At 44.4% G+C, this 24,558-nt stretch overlaps 1 protein-coding gene across 1 annotated transcript in view; it reads right to left on the bottom strand.

Annotated features, from left to right (window-relative positions):
* Positions 1–3,706: 3,706 nt before the first annotated feature.
* Positions 3,707–24,558, bottom strand: part of LOC102451581 (hexokinase HKDC1) — a 54,500-nt gene continuing 33,648 nt past the window's right edge. Inside the window, exons 13-18 of the mRNA XM_075934937.2 lie at positions 23,094–23,189; positions 22,916–23,015; positions 20,247–20,430; positions 17,236–17,391; positions 7,971–8,204; positions 3,707–4,335 (exon numbers count right to left, since the gene is read on the bottom strand). Of these exons, the coding sequence (XP_075791052.1) occupies positions 4,191–4,335; positions 7,971–8,204; positions 17,236–17,391; positions 20,247–20,430; positions 22,916–23,015; positions 23,094–23,189 (915 nt within the window). The 3' untranslated portion in view covers positions 3,707–4,190. The remainder of the gene's footprint in view (positions 4,336–7,970; positions 8,205–17,235; positions 17,392–20,246; positions 20,431–22,915; positions 23,016–23,093; positions 23,190–24,558) is intronic.

The following is a 24,558-nucleotide window of genomic DNA, read 5'->3' as shown; positions in this document are numbered from 1 at the left end:
GAGTGGGGGGGGGAGAGGACTGGGAGGAGGAAGGGGCTGGGGTGCCAGAGACAAGCTCTGGTCAGGAGACTTACCTGGGTGGCTCCTGGCCAGCAGTCCAGCAGGGTTCTCAGGCAGCTTCCCTGCCTGCCCCTGCTCCATCCCCACACATGTTGCAGGGGCCAAGTGTGTTGATGAATAAGAGCCTGAGGCGGGGAGTGGTGCTTTGTTCACTGCCTGTTCTCTGAACAGGCAGCTCCCATTGTCCAGAAATTGGCCAATGGGATTATGCTGGTGGCGGGAGCAGCATGTGAAGAACCACTCTCCCCTCCCCAGGTTCACAACTGAGAAAGAGAAATGGCTGCAATAGCTGCTTTTCTGAGCTGTGTTGAGGCGGTCACGTGGGGCAAGCAGGGAGTCTGCCTGAGGCTCCCTGCTGCATCCGCAGGCTGGCTCTGGTGGCTTGGCAGGCCAGATACAGCCCATGGAGGGTATTTTGCCTAGGCCTTTTCCAAATAGTGCCTGCTTATTTTACTCACTAAAAGTTATTTTCTGTGAAGAGACAGTATTTCATGGGAAAATCCAATCAAGAGGTATAACAAAAAGAAATGTACAATTATTGATCTACTTGTAAGAAATCAAGAAAGAATTCATATGATGCACAGGTATACTTGTCTTTGCAATATGATTGCATAAGTAGCCTGTTCTTAAATATTAAATATGCATTTACCTTCTCCAGCTGGCCAAGAAACAAAAATAATATTTTAGTGTTTTATCAAGTGAAAATCAGTTCCAATTTCATTAATGAGTTTTATTTTTTCAGCCATTCTATAATTTCAATGTCACAGTGAAAGAAGGTATTGGCCAGCTTTTAAAAATTAAAAAATAGAAAGTGAATGTATCTTAAAATATTTGATTCACGCTTTCTAGGTTTAAATGTTCAGTCTTATTTCAGTTTTTACATGATTGTTAACACGAAGCCAACTATTTAACACAGTACACAACTGTTATGGACACATCCAAGCCCAGATTATGGCTACTAGTGCCTGGGGCAGGCTGCTGTCAGCACAAGCGCTGTGTCCTGCTGTGCTCCAGCACAAGGACACAAGAATATACATGAACAAAGAGTTAAGAAGATATGGAAGCAGCTGAGATTGGAAACCAGAAGGTTCCTGTTTTGCCATTTTGATCCTTTGTGCCACATATTACTTCATTTCATTTGCTAATCCATTAAATAAGTGTGATATTTTTAATTCATGCCCAGGGATAGTAACTATTTTCAAGGTGTCTATAAATCTCAGCATGTTACTGTTCACTTCCCACGGATATATATAAAACAACCCTCTCCCCCAACAACAACAACCACCACCACCAACAACCCACCCCAGGAATCCTTGTTTCATCCACTGCTGACTGACCTTTGCCCAGCTGCTGAGATTCAATTTTAAAAGTTCATGTCAGTCTGCGTCTCTGCTGCTCTTCCAATGGTACTTGAGAGTCACTTTTGGAGTGAGCAACAAAACATGCTGCTCTCCCAAGAATTAATTTAGGACGATTGGAGACAGGCAGATCAACAGCCAGGGGACTAAAAAAAATGGAAAGAGAATTCCATCTTCCATCAAATGGAAATATCCTGATTTTAGCATTTGAATGGGGAGGAGAAAATAGAATGAAAATAAGGAAGAAAAGAACCAAAGAAATTAATGTGACCATTCTAGAAAATATTTCTCGGACTCAGAGGGTGTGTCTAGATTACATCCCTCTTTTGACAGAGGGATGTAAATTAGACACTTTGAAATTGCAAACGAAGCTGGGATTTGAATTTCCCATGCTTCATTTGCATATTTGCGGAATGGCGCTCTTTCAAAAAAGCGCTATTTCAAAAGTGAAACCTCAGTCTAGACTGAAAGTCCTGTAAGGATCTTTTGAAAGACTTCATTTTCAAAAGAACCACATCTAGACTGCGGTTTCACTTTCAAAATAGCACTTTTTCAAAAGAGCACCATGACACGAATATGCAAATGAAGCATGGGAAATTCAAATCCCAGCTTCGTTTGCAATTTCAAAGTGTCTAATTTACATCCCTCTGTTGAAAGAGGGGTGTAGTCTAGACACACCCAGAGACTAAGAGAGGTGTAATGGAATTAGGGTGGTCTGTCCCTTTAAAGGCTGGACCAGATGTCCGGATTTTATAGATTCATTCCTGATATTAGGGCTTTTCTTATGTAAGAACCAATTACCCCCATCTCCATCCACACTTGCTCTCTAGCCCCCTTATAGGGAACATTCATTCCTGTCCTGAAGAGAAGCCTAACAGACAAGTGCTGGGAATGGGCCAACTCAGCTAGACAACATTTTGTAATTGGATCTGATTCCAAGCTGGAGGTTATAAATGAGGGCCCCAGGTCATGAAAGAGCTTGAGATCAAGAGACAGCTGAGAGTATATTCTCCTGTGGGCTGCAACTGATTCTTGTACAGTATATCCACTTTCTAACAGCATCCACCATATGTGGAGTGCACTGCATTACAACTACTCAGGTATCAAGACAGTAAAAATATGTAGTAATTATGGGCATTGATTAATCACAGTTAACTCTTGCAATTAACTCTAATAAAATTGCAATTTAAAAATTAATCAATGAATTGCAGTTTTAATCTCACTGTTAAACAATAGAGTACCAATTGAAATATTATTTTAATACAAATATTTGCACTGTAAAATGATAAATAACAGAATCTTTAATTTACCTCATACAAGTAATTTAATACGATCTCTTTATAATGAAGTGCAACTTACAAATGTTGACTTTTGTTACATAACTGCACTCAAAAACAAATTAATGTAAAACTGTACAGCCTACAAGTCCACTCAGTCCTACTTCTTGTTCAGCCAATCTCTAAGAGAAACAAGTTTGTTTACATTTATGGGAGATAATGCTGCCCACTTCTTATTTACAAAATCACCTGAAAGTGAGAACAGGCATTCCCATGGCACTTTTGTAATAAAAAATAAATATAAAGCAAGCATTGTACACTTTGTATTCTGTTTTGTAATTGAAGTTAATACATTTGAAAATGTGGAAAACAGTCCAAAATATTTAAACAAATATTCTGTTATTGTTTAACAGCATTTTTAATCATGCAATTAATTTTTTAATCATGTGATTAATCATAATCATAATTAATTTTAATTGCTTGGCAACCCTAGTAGTAATACATATTTCATTTAACATGATACTTCATAGGACAAAGTTAATTATTTTATTCCAATAAGTATATCTAGTTTTAAAACAAGAAAAATCAACCAGTATACCCACTAGAGATATAGGCTACGTCTAGACTGGCCACAAATTCCGGAAAAGGGATGCAAATCAGGTAAGTCAGCATAGGAAAATCCACGGGGGATTTAAATATCCCCGCGGATTTAAATAAACATGTCCACCGCTTTTTTTCCGGCTTGGGGAAAAGCCGGAAAAAAAGCGTCTAGACTGGCATGATCCTCCGGAATAAAGCCCTTTTCCGGAGGATCTCTTATTCCTACTTTCAAGTTAACTTTCAAGTAGGAATAAGAGATCCTCCGGAAAAGGGCTTTATTCCGGAGGATCACGCCAGTCTAGATACTTTTTTTCCGGCTTTTCCCCAAGCCGGAAAAAAAGCGGCGGACATGTTTATTTAAATCCGCGGGGGATATTTAAATCCCCCGCGGATTTCCCTATGCTGACTTACCTGATTTGCATCCCTTTTCTGGAATTTGTGGCCAGTCTAGACGTAGCTATACTGTATCAGGAACTCAATACCCACTGAATCAGATTTAGCTATGGCTAATAAAACCCTAAGACCCTGAAAAACTGGGCGACAAATTCACAGAATAACATTAAGTGGAACAGGAGATCTACTGAGCACTTCAAAAACTGATTTTTGGAAAAAAAATTGTGAGACCTGCTGTATGACACTAGGTATGGCGTTAGGTCATATTGTAGCAATGAGTCTATTGTAGTATCCCAGAATATAGTGTTAACTAGCAACTGGCCACAGCAACCTGCATCCGAGTTACAGTGGGTCAAAGATTTTACTTTTTCTTTATTGGCAGTAGGCTTAGTCTGGGTGCCAGCTAATAGTGGGTATTTCTTATTGGTCTCCACCCAAGTTATTTTGTGTGGTCATCGAGCAAATCTCTAATGCATGTGTACTTAAGTGTGTGTCTTTGTTTTTAATTTTCCCCAGCATTATGCAGTCTTTTCGCCACAGCAGTAATTAGAGCAGCTCCCTTTCCACTTCCATCTTCAGACAGCATGAAGGTTACATCACAGTGAGGTGCCAATTCTTTCACTGTTTCCTGCAAAATCCTAGAAAAACTAAAAGTAAAAAAAAAAAACCACTTAATTTGTGGAGTGATCATTTGTGCTTGTTTACAAATTATTTAAATCACCACCTGATTTAATTCTGTGATTCTGAAATTTGTAGTTTGCTGATGTTATGCTAAGGATTACCATACACAACCACCATAGTGTGCCCCCAGACATAAGGAATCCTGAATGTATTAATTTTGGTCACATCCTTTCTTCACTAACTCAGACTAGAAAGATTTGTTTTACCTTCAGGAAGCAAGGAGCCAAATAAACAATATAGTAAACCCTACCAATCAACATCTCCACTGGTTCTCCCACCTCCTCTCAGTATGTTCTGCCTACTATATAAAAGGAAACAGAAATGAGTTCTTGCATCCTGTGAGATGGTGGAAAAAGGGATTCATTTCCTCAGAGGGAGTTCTTTTTCTAGCATGCAGCAGAATGCAACACTGGGTGCCTTTCATATTAGTAATCACTAAGGCTACGTCTACACTGGCCCCTTTTCCGGAAGGGGCATGTAAATTTCACCAGTCGTCGTAGGGAAATCCGCGGGGGATTTAAATATCCCTCGCGGCATTTAAATAAAAATGTCCGCCGCTTTTTTCCGGCTTTTAAAAAAGCCGGAAAAGAGCGTCTACACTGGCCCCGATCCTCCGGAAAAAGTGTCCTTTTCCGGAGGGTCTTATTCCTACTTCAAAGTAGGAATAAGAGCCTCCGGAAAAGGGCGCTTTTTCCGGAGGATCGGGGCCAGTGTAGACGCTCTTTTCCGGCTTTTTTAAAAGCCGGAAAAAAGCGGCGGACATTTTTATTTAAATGCCGCGGGGGATATTTAAATCCCCCGCGGATTTCCCTACGATGACTGGTGAAATTTACATGCCCCTTCCAGAAAAGGGGCCAGTGTAGACGAGCCCTAAAGGTGCCTTTCATAGGTGCCTTTCATATTAGCAAGCACTAAAGCCTTCTATGGCACTACTATCTAGCCAGCTCTCTGCCGTCGCACCCATTGTATTTTATGGGAATTTACCTTTGCCTGTTCCAAGTGGTACAATGGTGAACCCGGAGGCTTACATGCTCATTAGCCCAGTTTACAGAATAGGGTTTTTGGGGGGTTGTTTGTTTTAAAGGAGTGGAGCTTCTTAGATGATGAAGTCCCATTAAGAGCTAATACAGGAATTTGTACCACAGCTGATTCAGAAGAGAAAAGGGGGAAGAGACGCCAAACAGAAGTAGTTAAATCTAAGGAAACATTTCCATAGCCTAGGTTGGTCTGTTGGGATGTGACAACTAGAAATTCCTCCCTATACAACGTGCGAAAACTTAATGTAACATGGAAATATTTTAACAGCAAACAAAAAAAGCGACATCTGGTGGCAGTTTTCATTTTTTGGTTCACCTCTCTTTCCTACCATCATTAGCTGACTTTAAGCAGAGAAGCTGCATATTTTAGACACTGCTGAGGATGATAGACAGTCTCCCTTCTGCAGGGTGGGTCTTCTGAAGTGACTAGTTTGATAGCAAATTCTATACTTTCTGCTACCATGGTTAGGCCTCATTCATGGAACCTTAACAACTAGCGTTATCTTCCATTTCAACAAGGCCAAAGATTTGGCCAAGCCATCACCCAAAATGTTAAAGGTCCAAAATGGCAAAGTTTCATTTAGAACCATTAGAAACTTTCATTGTGGGTTTACAGCATGAAGATTTCCTTTTGACTTAGTTTTTTGTGTGTAGGGGTGGGGTGAGTGGGTTTCTCTCTCTAGCTGGAATTTTAACACACTTTAGACATCCAAAGGGCCATAAAAAGGAAGATATTATATGTGCTAAATGAACCAGAGAGCTGCACAGTCTTTGACAGATGCAACAGCTGGCTTAACACAAGAACAGAGATGACTTATTGTAAAATGAGCTGATAAATATGCCTTTATATTGCATTATTATTTAACATTTATATTGTATTCTCTCCTAAAGGCCAACCAGGCCAGTACCCATTGTATCTGCATTTATACCATATTAAAAAAGTTCAGGTAGTTTTTAAATGTGTGCAACTAGAACGAGAAATTATCATTTCTTGCTTTCTGTGGAAACTTAACGACTGGAAACTAGCCCTTCTGTTTAACTCAAGATCATTCATTAGGACCTCAGCAGAAAGTTTCCCTTTCTTCAGTCAGGTAGCTTTGAACTACAAGTTGAGCCTGTCTAGTCTGGCACCCTTAGGACTAGACCATTTCAGAATCAGGGAATTTTCTCGACGATGGGAAGTCAGTATTGTCTAACAGCATTACCAACACTTCCACTGCTTAGTGAGCTGTTAGAGGACATTTAGGGGTAAATTAGAGTTAAACAACAGCACAGAACACTGAGAACTAGGACTAGTTTCTATAAACAAACTTTATGAGACCATGAGAAACTTGGCCACAACCATGAAAAGTGGACATCCAGCTAACTAAAATCATTCTGGACGATGGATATTTCCAGGCCAGAGAGTTCAGGACTAGAGAGGTTCAACTCGTAGTATTGTACAAGAAGGCACTGCTTTGATTATTAAGTTTTGCAGATGAAACCAAGATGGGAGGGATTATAATTGCGTTGGGGGGGTAGGGTCAAAATTCAAAAAGATCTGGACAAATTGGAGAAATGGTCTGAGGTAAACAGGATGAAGTTTAATAAGGACAAATGCAAAGTACTCCACTTAGGAAGGAACAATCAGTTTCACACATTCAGAATGGGAAGTGACTGTCTAGGAAGGAGTACAGCAGAAAGGGATCTAGGGGTCATAGTGGACCACAAGTTAAACATGAGTCAACAGTGTGACACTATTACAAAAAAAGCAAACATGATTCTGGGATGCATTAACAGGAGAGATGTGAGCAAGACACAAGAAGTCATTCTTCCACTCTACTCTGCACTGATTAGGCCTCCATTGGAATATTGTGTCCAGTTCTGGGTACTACATTTCAAGAAAGATGTGGAGAAATTGGAGAAGGTCCAGAGAAGAGCACAAAAATGATTAAAGGTCTAGAAAACATGACCTATGAGGGAAGACTGAAAGAACTGGGCTTGTTTAGTTTAGAAATGAGAAGACTGAGAGGGGGCATGATAGTGATTTTCAAGTATCTAAGAGGGTGTTACAAGGAGGAGGGAGAAAAATTGTTCTCCTGGGCCTGTGATGATAGGACAAGAAGCAATAGGCTTAAATTGCAGCAATGCTTAAATTCCATCAAATTTTCTTGAGGTTTAGGTTGGACATTAGGGAAAACTTCCTAACTGTCAGGGTGGCTAAACACTGGAACAAATTGCCTAGGGAGGTTTTAGAATCTTCATCACTGGAGATATGTAGGAGCAGGTTGGATAGACATCTATCAGGGATGATCTAGATGATGCGTGGTCCTGCTATGGGGGCAGGGACTGGACTCGACCTCTCATGGTCCCTTCCAGTTCTAGTATTCTATGATTCCATGACCCTCTCTTGGAAATGTTCAACCCTTAGTCCAAATTAATAATCACTTGCAGGGATACACATTCATTTATTGACAATAACTTTTCAGTTTCTCTAATCTGAACAGACTATCGAATATACATTTGTTTGTTTTCTTACTGGACTTTTCAATCAACACTGAAGCAAGGTAGGAACAAATACTCACTGTGGGTGTAGTTTGTATAAAGTCCCATCTACTCCAACAGTGATTTTCAAGTGCTCGAGATTTCTGTTTTCTCTCTTCTTCTCTACGATAGCAGCCAGTCCTGCTCCACATAGCTGGGCTGCTCTCTTTGAAACAGCACCACACACCTCCTTTACAATAATACTGTCATCACAAGTGCTGTCCAGTCCAAGCTGCTGCAGAATTCTTCTCGCCTGAAGAAGGGCCAGCCGGTCACTGTGTTCATACCAACACAACAGCAATTTTGGTTAGGGGACATTCTGCATACTTTTGGATTTTTATAGTCTTACAGATGAAACTGAGTGGCCAGAGATTAGCTCTGGTGAAAACCCTAAACATCCTTAATTTGGGATGTGGTTTTGATTGGTATCCAAATCCAAATTTTGTATCTGGAGCCCTTCTCTAATTGTTGTGTATACCACTTAAGAAGAGTGAGGTAGTTTTGCAAAGGTACAAATAGCCGTTGGGTACCTCTCATTAGGCACCTCCCTGCCATTTCTGCCTTTGCAAAAACTCCCACCAGTGAGTTGCAAATCAGCCCCCTCCCATTTTTTTTAGCATCTTTTCCTTAACGATAAAAAATTGACTTAAAAAATGAGGTGGGGAGGGTTGCATACAGTTCTGAAGATCATGGACAAGCACCCACACAACATGCATATACACACACAGTCAGAACACGTCTTTTTTAAATCTGCTGTTGAATATTTTTTTGTAAAGGTAGTAACATTTGAGTGCCTCAGCGAACACTGTGATGGAGAGAAAGGCTGAGCATGGTGGTAGGGGACCCGGTTCAGTAAGAACGAGAATAATCACTCTTAACAATTACAGAATAATTATGCCCCTCATGCTCCACCCCATTCCTATTTCTAACAGGCTTCCAGGAAGGGGAATACTCCATGTTTTTGTGAGGGAATCACAGAATCATAGGACTGGAAGGGACCTTCAAAGGTCATCTAATCCAGTCCCCTGCACTCATGGCAGATCTAAGTATTATATAGAGCAGGGGTGAGGAATCTTTTTTGGATTGGGGGCCACTGACCCACAGAAAAATCAGTCAGGGACTGAACACAAGTGAAAAGCAAAACAAACAAACAAAAAGCAAAACCCAAACCCTCACTGACATAGACCCCGACTGATAAGGAAAAAGACACTTTCCACATTCCCCTCGCACACCGGAGCCTAGGCTAGTAGATTTTAGGTGCTCCAGCCCCGCAGTGGGGCAGCATGGATGCCAGTGCAGGCTCCCCAATGCTGGGGGTAAGCTGAGCCCGAGGAGCCAGATCCAAGCAATCGGGGGGCCTCATCCAGTCCCTGGACCTGATGTTCCCCACCCTGATCTAGACCATTCCTAATAGGTGTTGTCTAACACAGGAGTGGGCAAGAATCATAGAACACTAGGACTGGAAGGGACCTCGAGAGGTCATCGAGTCCAGTCCCCTGCCCTCGTGGCAGGACCAAATACTGTCTAGACCATCCCTGATACACATTTATCTAATCTACTCTTAAATATCTCCAGAGATGGGGATTCCACAACCTCCCTGGGCAATTTATTCCAGTGTTTCACCACCCTGACGGTTAGGAACTTTTTCCTAATGTCCAACTTAAGATAGCATCTATAGACCAGATCCGGCCCACCAAGCCATTTGATCTGGCCTGCAACCGCCTTGCCACTCCTCCACCCCAGGGCAATCGAGGCCTGGGAGCAGGGGGGAGCGCACGAAGTTTCCTCCCTCAGACAGAGGCATGCAGCACCTGGAGGGAACTGCCAGCTGTTCAAAACTGCCAGCAGTTCCCTTCAGGTGCTCCATGGTCCTGGCAGGGCAGGGGAGAGACTTTGCATGCTTCCCTCACCCCCAAGCCAATCAGGCCAATCTTGCCCCCCCCCCCCCCGCTGCTAGGGGGTGTAGGGCTTGAGGGAACCACCATCTGTTTTGAACAGCTGATGGTTCCCTGTGAGTGGGGGAGTGCACAAAGCCTCCTCCCCCCGCTAGCGGCATGTAGCACCTAGAGGGAACCTCCAGCTGTTCAAAATGGTTCTCTCTAGGCACCGCGCACCACTGGGAGGGTGGGGAGCAGGGGATAGAGACTTCCACACCCCCGAACCTTGGGCCAATCAGGGTCTGGGGGTGAGGGATCATGTGAAGTCTCCTTTCCCCACCAGGTATGGGTCATACCTAGTAGGAACAGCCTCCTTCTGCCCAAGGCCCAACCCCTTTGGGGGCAGCCCACAACCACTTCCAAAATTCATGAAGTGGCCCCCCTGAAAAACATAATTGCCCATCTCTGATCTAAGCTGCACTTAAACATTTCCAATAACAGAGATTCCACGACCTCCCTAGGCAATTTATTCTAGTGCTTAACAACCCTGACAGTTAGGAAGTTTTCCTAATGTCCAACCTAAACCTCCCTTGCTACAATTTAAACCCATGGCTTCTTATCCTGTACTCAGGGGTTAAGAACAATTTACCTCAATCTTCCTTCTAATAATCTTCTATGTGCTTGAAAACTGTCATGTCCCCTCAATCAAAACAACCCCATTTATTTAATCTTCCCTCATAGGTCATGTTCTCTAGACCTTTAATCATTTTTGTTGCTCTTCCATGGCCCTTCTCCAATTTCTCCACATCCTTCCTGATATGTGGAGCCCAAACTGCACACAATACTCCAGCTCAGGCTTTATCAGCATGGAGCAGAAGAATTGCTGTCTTGCTTACAGCAGTCCTGCTAATACATCCCAGAATTATGCTTTTTTTTGTTTGTTTGTTTGTTTGTTTGTTTGTAAGGGGGTTTGTTGTGTCACTGTTGACTCATATTCAGCTTTTGGTTTACTATGACCTCTAGCTTCTTTTCCTAGACCAGGGTGGGCAATAATTTTTGAAGGGGGGACAACTTCACAAATTTCAGAAGTGTCCGTGGGCTGACCTCGAAGGGGCAGGGCCTTGGGTGGATGGGGCAGTCCATGTGCTGTAAAAGGATGCCAAAATGTTTTTTACACAACAAAGTATAATATAGTTAATATAATAATTAACTGCATACAACATTATCCAAAGATTATCATAGAAGGCAACACTTGTAAAATTTGTAATAACAACACTAACACTAAACTTTTAGTTACATCAGTGGTGGGTAGCATCCGACCCACAGAGCAGACACGGTTCACCAGGGTTAGCCCTGGCAGGCCACCAGTGCTCTATTTACAAGCACTGGTACAGCTGCTTGAAACGCCCATTCACCATGGAGCACCATCTCTAGCCAATGGGCACTGCTTGAATTGGGACACCACCTCCTACAGCTCATATGAGCTAGGAATGGTGATCCACAGCCAACAGGAGCTTTAAACGGCCATATCTGCAGAGGCACAGGTTATTAAGCATTGGCAGAAGCCACATCCAACGTATTGCCCACCTGGGTTTAATGCAATTTATGTGCATTAAATTTAAGTGTAAAAGAAAAAATGCAACTCAGTGTGAAGAAAGACTATGTTGGGCATTAACAAGGAACATGAAGTCAGGTGTCATTTCAGATGTTGCAATGCAGAGCACTACTGCAAGGTGGTCATCAGGGATAGAAAATCTGTTGTTAGATTTATTGAATTTAATTACAGAAAATGTCTGTTCGCAGATGTAAGTTGATCCAAATACAAGCATCTTTTGGGCATGAGCCTTGATCTTTGGAAAGCTTTGTTCATTGAGAGATGCATAAAATTCCAGAAGTGCTGTTGATTTTAATTGTTCTGCAAGCAAGGCATCACTCTGCAAGTCAAAAAGCTCAATTTGGAGGTCACTTGGAGCATTGGCCACCACATATGTGAGAGGAGAGGAGAGGAGAGCAAAGCCATGCCCCCCACTTCTAACCTATTGCCTGGCAGCTGAATAGAAGCAATTGAAAGGGTTCACACCACCGGGCAGAGCCCAGGCAATGGGCCAGTGGGACTGAGAGCTGTGAGCCATTTCAATTGCTTCTGTTTAAAGGTCTTGCACCTGCTGGGTGATCGCCAGGCAATGCAACCACCCATCAGGCAAGCCCTTTAAATAGAAGCAGTTGAAAGGGCTCGCATCTCTGGCTTCCTAACGACTCATTAGAGGCTGGGGGAGCTGTGAGCCCTTTTAAGTGCTTTTATTTAAAGGGCTGGTGCCTTCTCTGTGCCTGTCAGGCAACCTGTTGCCTAGCAGCCGGGGAACACAAGAGCCCTTTAAATAGAAACAGCTGAAATGTCTCACAGCTCCCCGGCTTCTAGTGCGTTGTGGGAGAGGCAGGATCCCTTTGAGCTGTTTCTATTTAAAGGGCTCTCTTGTTCCCCTGGACTGCTAGGCAACATGTTGCCTAGCAACCCTAGAGCAGGCACCTGCCCCTTAAATAGAAACAGCTAAGAGGGCTGGCAGCTCCCTGCACCTCTAGCACATTGCTACGGAGCCAGACACCAGCCCTTACAGCTGATTCTATTTAAAGGGCTGGTGCCCTCCCTGCAGCTCTAGGCAAAGTGCGGAGAAGACACGAGCCCTTTAAATAGAAGCGGTTTGAAGGGCTCGCACCCATCTCCTTCTTCGAGGCAATGAGCTGGGGGGTGGGGCCCGAAACTGCCTGGCGGGCCAGATCAAAGCCTTAGGTGGGCCAGATCCAGCCTGCTGAGAGGCTTTGGCCCACCCCATCCTAGACAGTCATTTCCCATTTTGTATGTTGTGGTAGATTCAGGGCATCTGGCTACAATAGTTTGGCGGAGGGCACATGGGTGGCGAGTTATATGGGCTCGTCGTGCCCTGGCTCCACCAATATCCAAAGCCGGGGCCCTGCTCCAGCAATATTTGGAGCTGGGTCTCTCCCCTGGCCCTGCCTGGAGCGGGCCCCGGTCCCCACCTGCCAATGCATCCTCCCCCCGTCCCCCGTCCCCCACGGATGCCACGGCAAGTGGCCACGGTGGGGTAGCCCCGCTCCTGCACCCTTGTGGCGCATGCGCACACTGAGCACCAGACAGGGGTGATGGGATGCGGAGGCCTCGCCCCTGTGTGGACGCCTCAGGCAAGGGGGAGGGTGTCTACCCAAGGCCTGGGCGGTGAGCTCGGGGAAGCGCCCACCCTTCTGCAGAAGCCGGGACCCAGCAGGCAGCCCCGTGGGGTGGATGCCCAGACTCCGCAGCCCCAGAAGGAATGGGCAGCGGACACCAGAGCGGCCTATACCCCCTCGACGGACAGCAGGGTGGCAGGGCCTGATTGCAGACTCCAGCCCTGCAAACTGGAAGGCAGACGGTAGGGGAGGGGGAAAAATAGGGAGAAGGAGTAGGAGAAGAAGGGGCTTGTTCTGAGGGGAAGGGGGCAGGTCAGGAGAAGGAAGGGACAGGCACTAAGGGACAGCGTGGAGGAGAGACAAATGCCGGGGGGGAAGGTGGGGAGACAATGAGGAAAAGGGCAGGAGGGGACTTGTCAGTGGGAGCGGGGACAGGGTGATGCTGGGAGAGAAGAGCAGAAGAGAGGAGAGGAGAGGAGAGGAGAGGAGAGGAGAGGAGAGGAGAGGGGAAGGGCATTGGGGGCTAGAGGAGGGAGGGGGAGGTACTGGGAGAAGGCTTGAAAGAAGAAGTGAGCATGAGGAAGGCTGGGATGGAGCAAATCATGTGTGAGGGCACAGAGGGCATGAGGGGAACGGGGGCAGAGGGTGGTGAGGGGGTGGGCATCAGGGAAAAAGGGGGCAGGGGCAGTGAGGGAAGGGGGAGGCACCAGGAGGATGCAGGGGTAAGGGAAGGTGCAGGTGCCAGGGCATTCTGGGGGTGAAGCAGAAGGGCAGATACCTGCAGAGGAAGGACCAGCACCAGAGGAGAGAGGCAGGGCAGGTGTGTAGAGGAGGTGTTAGGAGAGGGGATGAGGAGGGGTAGCTCACATGATCAGAGTGGGGCTACTGGAGGAGCGGGCACAGGGGGCAAAGAAGGGCTGGTGGAGGGGGGCAGATTGCAGGAGGGCTGAAGGCAGTGAGAAGGGCAGGAGTCAGGACAGCAGAGGAAGGTGAGGAGTTGGGGGGCAGCAGGCATCAGGGGAGCTGATGGAACGAGGAGGAGACATAGCAGAGAGAAAAGGTAAAGGTTTAAAAATATTTTTTAATAACTTGGGAGTCACAGTGGTACATCCAATCAAGCCACATGAACTCAGTACTGGTGCACAACACAAAATTCATTCTGCTTATGGGAGGAAACGCTTAGGGTATGTCTACACTGGCAGTTTCTTGCGCAAGAACATCTAGCGCAAGGGTTCTTGTGCAAGAAGTCTTGCGCAAGAAGACGTCCACACTGCCATGTGCGAGCTGTGCTTTTGCACAAGAGCATCCATGGCAGTGTGGATGCTCTCTTGCCCAAGAAAGCTCCGATGGCCATTTTAGCCATAGGGGTTTCTTGCGCAAGAAATCCCTGCCGAGCATCCACACTGGCCTCTTGCACAAGAGAGCTTACACCTGTTAGAAAAGAGCATAGCTCTTGCGCAAGATGCCCTCTCTTACCACGCCATACTATAAATTTCCTTGCGCAAGAGCAGGTGGGCAGTGTGGATGCTCTGTGGGTTCTTGCACAAGAACGGCTGTACTTGCGCAAGAAGCCACGAGTGTAGACATAGCCTTAGAGGGAACACTTCCCCCAGCCTCTCTGCCCCTGAGTTAATGTCACACACATTGGGTTAATGCAACTGCAGGATAGTTGCATGAGAGGGGTTTGGTAGAGGCCAAACTAATCCCTGTTGGTAGGAGGATGGAGAAGAAAGCCCTTCGAGAGGGGTGACATGACACCTTTTACTTCTGGTCATGTGTCCATCTTGCCCTGAGTGTGTTACCTCCAGAGGCCTGGCTAACGGGAGCCAGGGGGCGTGGCTAATGGGGCACCACCAAAAATTATACAAACCTGTGGCCCATGGGAGGGCAGACATATCGGGAGCTGGGTGAATGTTTTTCTGTTCTCTAAATAAACTGTCAGAGACTGCTGCCACCAAATCAAGGCAGGCAGGCACGTGAGACTAAATTAAGAGTTTGCCTGAAGCAGCAGGCTAATCAGGCACCTGCAGCCTATTAAAATCTGCTGGGTTACTTTAAAAGGTGTCCTCTCAGGTAAGGGAGAGAGAAGGAGAAAAGTGAAGGACTGAGAGAAGGAAGTGTGTTGCTGAGAACTGAGAAAGAAAAGAATGTTTGTGCTGAAGCAAGCAAGATTCACTGTGGTACAAAGGAAGGAGGTGCTAGGGGAGTGTTTGGGGAGTGGCCCAGGGAAAAGGTTATTGTAATTGGGACTAGAGGAAAAACCCTGACAGTTGTCACTACTTAGGGTCCCTGGACCTGGTGTAGTGGGTAGGCCCAAGTTCCCCACAACCCTGCCCACTCAGCTAAAAGGTCTGCTCCTGGATAGAGAGGCCAGAATTATGGAGGGGTTTCACCCTAATTCTTTAACTTTGCCATTGATGAGAATGGCTCAGTAAACTGTGACCCTGGCTTCTAGGAAAGGTAAGAGACAGGGTGGAGGGTCACAGCAAGCCTCTGGGGCACAAAATAACTGCCTTGGAGCACAGGGCCTATAAGGCATGACAGGAGCATTGCCACAATGGGTACGTCTAGACTACAGGCTTTTGTCGACAGAAGTTTTGTCGACAGACACTGTCGACAAAGCTTCTGTCAACAAAGAGCGTCTAGACTACATCCAGTTCTGTCGACAAAGCAAGCTGCTTTGTTGACATGACAGTGTAGATGCAATAACGCCTTCTGTTGACAGAACTCTGTCAACAAAAGGCGTTATTCCTCACAGAATGAGGTTTACCGCTGTCGACAAAACTGCTGAGTTCTGTCAACGTTATGTCAACAGAACTCAGCGGCAGTGCAGACACAGGTATAGTTTTGTCAACAAAAGTCTACTTTTGTCGACAAAACCCTGTAATCTAAACACACCCAATGTGTGCAACAGATTGTTCCTTCTCAAGTGGAATATTTTGCATTTGTCCTTACTAAATTTCATCCTGTTTACTTCAAACCATTTCTCCTGTTTGTCCAAATCATTTTGAATTATGATCCCATCCTCCAAAGTACTTGGAATTCTTCCCAGGTTGGTATAAGCCGCACATTTTATAAGTGCTATTATCTGAAGCTATGTCTACACTATGGGCTTCTTGTGCAAGAAGCTTTTTAAACTTCTTGCGCAAGAGAGCATCCATACTGCATGGACGTTCTCTCAAAAGAAAGCACTGATAGCTATACACAGAATGGCCATCAAGGCACCTGTGCTTTTTCCTCTTTCCTGTTTTTGCACAAAACCCCCTGTTGCCCAGCCACACACACCTTTTTGTGCAAGAACTCCTGCAGTAAAAGGAGTTATTTCTCGAAAAAGGAGGAATACCTACACCGGAAAAACCCCTCTGTTCTTTCATTTTACTTGCACAAAAATGCACTTGAGGTGTGGACGCTCCACGAGTTTTTGTGCAAAAATGGTTGTTTTTGCACAAAAACTCTGTAATGTAGACCTAGCCTTAATCATTCATGAAGATACTGAACAGAACCAGTCCCACAACTGATTCCTGTGGGACACCAGTCAACATGCCCTTCCAGCTTGATTATGAACCACTGATAACTACTTTCCAGGAACGGTTTTCCAATCAGTTGTTCACCTACCTTACAGTAGCTCTATCTAAGTTTGTAATTTCCTAGTTTGTTTATGAGAATGTCAAAAGCCTTACTAAAGTCAAGCTATATCACATCTACCACTTCCACACTACCATAAGACTTGTAACCCTGTCAAAAAATCGTATCGGGTATTTGTACTGGACAAATCCATCTAGATGTTTATTCGCTCCATTATCTTTCCATGTACTGAAGTTAAGCTAACTGGTCTGCACTTCCCTGGGTTGGCCTTATTTCCCTTAAAAAAATAAATCAGCACTATGCTTGCCCTTGATAAATGAATATTGCCCTTGAATATTGGCTAGCGGTTGATTGGGACCAGGACTCTTGTGAGATGATGAGTCTCCATCAATGAGCATATGGCGGGAGTGAGGCTAAGAGGATTGGCATTTGGGACAGGGCTCCAGGCTGGGGCAGAGGGTTGAGATATAGTGGCATGAGGACTCTCCTGGGGATGCTGCCTCTCTGGCACTGGGTTGGGATGAGGAGCTGGGGTGCAGGCTGCCCCAGGCCTATGTCAGGGAGAGAGGACTCCCCTCAACTCTCTCCCCACAGCAGATCTAGTGGTGGGAGAGAGGAGGCAATGAAAGATGACAGAAACAACCTCTCTGCAATGAATTACCTTTCAATCTGAGACAGGAATTTTGTTTCAAAGATGCCTCTTGTCCTGAGCGATTCTGAAATTTGGCCTCTGAACAGAAGTCCGTGTTTGGTTAAGTCGATCAAAATTTGCCTCACTATTTCACCCAAATACATTCCACTGGTCATTTTTTCATACCTATTGTCCAAAACATAAATAAATAATTATAAATAATTAAAAGATGGCAAATTAATTCATTCTGTTTAATAACATTGGTAGTACACAGTATAACCAGCCTCTAAAACCATTAAAAACTCAGGTATTCCATTACCTGTACTCACTGGTGCTAGGCTGTAAAAAACACATTATCTGTTACAATCACCCAACTGCAAACACTAGTTACAATATTTCATGTTCTTTAGAAGATAAAGAATTTAGAAAGAAAACACACTATTGCTTCCACCAATGTCCTACAATACCTGCCCTGATCTCTGCGGCCCTATATATGTGCCCCTCCCCTTTCAAAGCCCTGAGGAAGTATCAGACAGCTGAGTGTTGCTCCATTTAGGGAACAAGCAAAGAACAAATCATTGGAGTGCTTCTGTTCTGCTTTGCACTAGGAACACAGTGGCAGGTAGACTCCTGCTAGCTAAAGGGTGGTAGAGGGGGACAGAGAATTGTGCTCCTTTGATATTCTCCAGCACAAAGAGCTCACAGAGCATAGGCATCCAGTGGCCAAGGTGGGGGAAGGCTTTGCCTTCCCAAACTGCCAGGCATGGCCACGCCCACACTCCACCCTCAGAAAGCCTGCTGGAGGCATTCTAGAGGCAGAGTGTTGCTGCCCCCAGCATCAGCCCTCCTCATGGTCCTGGCTGGGGAGGCTGGAACTGTGTGGCCTCCTCCCTCCACTGGTGCTCCAGGAGCCGCGCTGCATGGCCTCCTCCCTTCCCCCATGCTCCAGGGAAGCAGAGGAGATGAGCCATGTGCATACACTCCCTCACCTCTTTTCCCCTCCCCGATACTCCAGGGAGGCTGGGGCATGCTCAGCATGCTGCCCTACCTCTCTTCCCCTCCTCAGTGCTCCAGGGAGGCTCAGGTGCACTCAGTGCACTGCCCCACCTCCTCTCATCCTGGGGGACATGCTCAGTGCACTGGCCCACCTCTTTCCAGGGGGGCACATTCAGTGCACTGCCCCGCCTCTTCCCCTCCCCCAGGGTGTGGCCTCAACACAGAGAGTGGGGCTGTAGGTGGGGCTTGGACCATGCCTCCCCAGCCTCAGTTGCACCAACTGCCCATGTCACAGAGCTACTCATGATGCCATTGCCAGCAGCTGAGGAGGCTCTGGGAGAACTAGGTGGGAATCCCAAGATGTGCAGGGACCAGTTCTGGCTTCCCACAACACTGCACTGTGACATGCATAACCAGAGTGCATTGCTCAGTCTGTCAATGATAGTGATAGAAATGTAGCCGTGTTAGTCTGGGGTAGTTGAAGCAAAATGCAGGACAATGTAGCACTTTAAAGACTAACAAGATGGTTTATTAGATGATGAGCTTTCGTGGGCCAGACCCACTTCCTCAGATCAAATAGTGGAAGAAAGTAGTCATAACCATATATACCAAAGGATACAATTAAAAAAATGAACAAATATGAAAAGGACAAATCACATTGCAGAACAGAAGGGGGATGCGGGGGGGTGGGAAGGGGGAGGAAGGAAGGTAAGTGTCTGTGAATTGCTGATATTAAAGGTAGGGAGAGTGGGATGTTTGTGAGTTAATGGTATTACAGGTGATAATTGGGGAAACTGTCTTGGTAATGGGTGAGAAAGTTCAAAGTCTTGTTAAGTCCTTGTTGGCAAGTGTCGAATTTTAACATGAATGACAGTTCAGAGGATTCCCTTTCAAGTGCAGATGTAAAAGGTCTTTGTAGCAGAATGCAGGTGGCTAAGTCATTTAGAGAGTGTCCTTTCTGGTTAAAGTGGCAAGAAACTGTTTTCTCTTTGTGATCTTGTCTGATATCTGTTTTGTGGGCATTAATCCTTTGGCGAAGTGTCTGAGATGTTTGTCCAATGTACATAGCAGACGGACACTTTCGGCACATGATAGCATAGATTATATTTCTGGATGCGCAGGAATATGTGTTCTTGATCTTATAACTCACTTGGTTAGGTCCAATAATGGTATCAGCAGAATGAATATGTGGACAAAGCTGGCAACGGGGTTTGTTGCAAGGGAAGGTACCAGGGTTGGTATTAGTGTGGTATGTCAATGATGGTCCCCCAGTGTGAACATGAACTGTCCACAGAGGGAGGAAGTGTGAACACAAGCTGGTGATTTCTGTTTTGTCAACTTTTGCAGATCAATGTTAGTTTCATCAAAAAGCTTTGTCATGTAGTCATATATTTAAACTTTGTTTACACATTATCAGTTGAGCAACAAAGCTTTTGTCATTCACAGGTGCTTAACACACACACAGCCTCCCTCCCCCAGCAACAAAAGCTTTGCCACAGCAAGTGCTAATGCAAACAGTGCTTTATTGATACACATCACCCATGGGGGGATGGACTTTTTTGTCAGCAAAGGTGCCATTTACACTGCCTGATTTTCAGCGACACAGCTGTGTCGCTAAAAGATTGTAGTGTAGATGCTTAGATCCAGATCAGTTCTGGCTTTGAAAAACCAAATTCAGCCTCCTCAACTCATTTTTTGCAGGATTTATTTTCAAGTTTATTTTTAATACAAACCTTTTGCAACTAATCTTATGAGAAAAGTAATTGCAGTTGTTAGAGTCAAGCCAAGTGGAACAGTAAAGTGAAAGGCGGACACAGTTATGTGTATGTTTTGCACATACCTGCCCTGGCAATGTTGATGTGAGGACTGAGTCATAATTTAGTCAAATACAAAGAACACACACATTCTGCATGATTTATAGTTTGGCAAATAAATTAGGACAGCAAAATCCCCTTGTAAGTCCCTTGTTAAAAAAAAACAGTTCAGACTCAGTGGATGTTGCAGTAACCTATTCATCATTTAAGAGCAATAAAAATCAGCTTTACCTCTGTTTCCCAGGATTCAATGAACCTTCATCCACTTCTTTATCATATTTTGTTCTGATACTATCAATGCATCCATTGTCACCAAATCCTCCCCATTCTGTGTTAATGCACATTTTCCCTTCAGTCCCTTCCACAGTTTCAATATTCTTCATCTCTTCCATGTAGCACACGTTGCTACCTGTTCCTGGAAGAAATCAACAGGGCTTCAGTCACATTTAGTGAAAGAGCAGCTGAAATGCATAGCAGGAAATCATAATGGCTACACAGTGAAATATTTAAATGTCACTTCTTCTAAACCAGATGTGAGTTATAAAGATATCCCAAGACCTTCATAGAAATCACTGTCAAGAAGTGGCCTCTCTAATTGTGATTTCTAAATAACTGAAATATGAGCATTCAGAACTGATGTGGGTTTCCACAGAATATGCCACAGAAATCAAGAGTACTGAAGAGTCTCTATTATAGCAATGTCCTCTTGAGAGTTGCATTGGAGAAAAACAGATAGGGTAGAAAGGCACAGAACAAGGTGACTGAATACTACCCTACTGATATTTGCATCACGTTTTTCAGGCCGGACAACTCAAGCTCCTATAAAAATTATTTGACTCAACCAGACTTTGTTTAACCCATGTTCATGCATCTACATGTTATATTTGCTTGTTTCACTGCTGCTACACACTGCCCAGGCATCTTTATCTGCCTAACAACATTGAACCTTGAGGCCTTTTGCTTGGAGGACAGACCGGATTCATAGCTCATCTCCGCATGTAAACACTTCTCAAAGAGAACATAACACCTGAATCGAAAATGTGTGAGTGGGCAAAGCATCATCTTTCACGCTTAATTTGTGACAGGGCTTTCCAGGGCTGAGCCCTGGCATCTCTGGGCTTGCAACATCAGTTATGAAAGAAAGCCAGTTGGAGCCCTAGCCCCTAAGTGCTTGAGCCACGGCACCTCTTTTCATTACAAATTAAAAACGAATACTCTTCCTTCCTACAATACTAGCTACAGTCACCAAGGAGTTCTCCGTTATACACTGGAACCTCTTTAATCCATCCACCTTGTGAAATCCCATCTATCTGTTTTTATGCTGTGAAACATAACACGCTGTCAACCCAGCAACTGAAAATTAATGAATGCCATTCTCCTACAGCCTGGTGCAGACCATTAGCACTGAGCTATCAAGCTGGCATGAATTCTCAGCCTGGATCAGTCCACACAAGAGATCCACTTGCTTGACACTACTTACAATTATATAATGGACACATTTCCCCCACCTTCTATCGGAAACTTACCCACTGCTACACTTACCTTCATGCCTCTAGCTTCCATCCCAGACACATTTCTCAATCTATTGTTTACAGCCAAGCCCTAAGATACAACCAGATTTGCTCCAATCCCACAGACAGAGACAGATACCTATAGGCTCTATCTAGAGCATTCTTATAACTGAAATATCCACCCGGAGAAGTGAAAAAACAGATCGACAGAGCTACAAGAGTACCCAGACATCAGCTACTTCAAGACAGGCCAAGAAGAGAAAACACCAGAATTCCACTTGTCATCACCTACAGCCCACAACTTAAACCCCTCCAAGGCATTATCTACAATCCATCCTGGTAAATGACCCCTCACTCTCACAAGCCTTGAGGGGAAGACCAATCTTCGCCTGCAGACAACCCCCTAACTTCAAACAAATTATTTCCAGTAACCATGCAACCCACCTCCATCGTGATCATCCAGGAACCTACCCCTGCAATCAGCCCCAGTGCCAACTCTGCACACACATCTACACAAGCAATTTCATCACTGGACCCAACCATATCAGCCACAACATCAGGGGCTCATTTAACTGTACATCCACAAAAGTAATCTATGCCATCAAATGCCAACAATGCCCCTCTGCCATGTATATTGGGCAAATTGGACAGTCTCTACGGAAAAGAATTAATGGACACAAATCAGATATCCGAAAAGGCAACACACAGAAACTTGTTGGAGAACACTTTAACCTGCCCAGGCACTCATTAATGGATCTCAAAGTCACCGTGTTGTTTCAGGCCAATTCCACAAGCCAAATACACAGGGAAGGGTTGGAAATTAATTTAATTTATAAGTTTGATTCCTATCAGAGAGGAATGAATAAAGATATTGTCTGGCTTGCACACTACCTTCCACATCCTAATGTCTTTACCAAACAAATAATCAATGGGTACTTATAGAGATGCAAATTGTTTTTATCAGCCTCTTGTAACTTGAACAATCTAATTCACTATTTTCTCTCTTTTTTTCCTTCCCTCCACCCATTTTTTCTCCCTCCCCCAACCTCACCTTCCCTTATTTATTCTTGGATCTGGACTTTTAATATTCCTGTCATCTGAAGAGGTGGGCTGTGCCCACAAAAGCTCATGATACCATCTACATGTTTTAAGTAGATGACTTTAAGGTGCTGCTAGACTAGACTATTTGTTGTTTTTAAAGTTTTTCCAGTTACAGACTAACTCGGCTACCTCTCTGAAGCTTATGAATTCTCCAGACATTAATAATTCTTATGAAGTGAACTATTTACTTTGTCTGTCTCAGTTGTATGATTTTTTTCGGTCACAAATCAGTCAATCATTTAAATATTTTGCTTTCATTTTAAACAAGTAATTTGACTAATATTTTACCTGCAATAAGGCCAATTTCACAATTTGGATCTTCATAGCCACATGTCATCATTGTCCCAACAGTGTCATTTACCACGGCTACAATATCCAAGTCAAACTCCTGCAATGGAAATCACATTGTTTAGAAAGGGGTGCAGCTAATTTAACAAACCAAATAGATAGGAACAGAATTCCTTACATTTCTGCGTTTAATGGCCTCTCTTAGCATATCAACAACATCTTCTCCTTCACACTCTGTTGCCTTGAAACCTTTTGTCCACTCCACAAGTGTTCCCTGTAACAGCAACAAAAATTACAAATGTAGTTGGCAGTGAATCCTGTGCACTGAATGGGGCAAGGCTCTGCAGAAAAAATAGTATGAAAGGATGACATTAATTACTATCTATTGTGCAGAGGACTGAATTAAGGTTGCACAGGTAACCTTAATTCTGGCATTTCCTAACATTTGAGTGCTGGACTTTTGCAAACTTATGTTCTTTTAATGTCTTTTTGTGCAATATGGTTTTGGTCCATGTAAAACCCAACTTCCACTCTGCTTGAAGCTCAGCTGCTGTGTGGAAATGACTCTGCTTTGTTTGCTGTTAACTGCTTTTCTCCATGGTTTATTAAAATTTTGCACCATGCTTGCTGACATAAAGGTTCCATTTGTCAAGTTATGCCCCAAATGCTAGACATTACCAAGGTGTAGCCTGTTACCAGAACAACAGAGACACAAATCAGAAGAAGACAGCCTCATGAACCACTAGTAGTCAAATAATAATTGCATTCCTCAGGATTCCCCCAGTGTCTTGTGGTTTTCCCAACAACAGAATAATCATCACAAAGGTCCAGAAGTTTCATCATTATCTAATAAGCTACTCTTCAACCTGATCTAAATACCCAGCCTGCTCTCATCAGACACAAGAGCCTTGGACTTGTTCCCCACTCTGGCATGATGAATGCAGAAGTTGGGGGCCCTCAAGAGCACTCCAAAACCTTGCCTCTACAGGCTCTTGTACAAAACTTCCCCCCACAAAATCCTAATACCCAGATTTTGGGGGATTCTCTGCCACCACCCAAGTAATTCCAAGAAAATCAGGGAAGAGATCACTTGGGAAATCCTCTCCCTAAGGTAAAACTCTCTCCCCTGCCACAACCTGCATTTTGCTTGGAGTTGGAAAAACAGAGGGAATCCACAGACAACAATGGACTCTGCCCTTGTAACTAGGCTCTTAGTCCTCAGGACACAGCAATCCACCAATATTGGTTAATTAGAAAAAAAATCTTTTATTATCAAAACAAAACTACAGTTGCAAGCATAGTAAATTGGCTAGCTGGAAAGAGCCACCACTGATATAGATACTTGGAAAGCCCCTAGGCTGAAGACTTAGTTACAAAAGAGAAAAAAAAACACTTAAGCTCAGACATTATTTCCAAATCCCCAAACAAGGAAAACAATAAACCCTGATGGACTAGCTAAACTTTTCCCTACTTACACATTTTAAGAAATCAGTTCTTGGAGAGAGAAGCGTCTCCCATCTCCCTCAATAGCTGGGAGAGACTGCTCTGAATTCAAACAAAGAAGAGGGAGAAAACCCCCTCTCTTCCAGATTGAAATTTCTACCTGCATTGTTATTGGCTGACCACCTGATACCTTGCTAGGT

Source organism: Pelodiscus sinensis, chromosome 8 (assembly GCF_052426305.1).
Source record: "Pelodiscus sinensis isolate ZL-2025 chromosome 8, ASM5242630v1, whole genome shotgun sequence".
Lineage (NCBI taxonomy): Eukaryota > Metazoa > Chordata > Testudines > Trionychidae > Pelodiscus > Pelodiscus sinensis.
This window is presented reverse-complemented; position numbering and strand designations above follow the sequence as displayed.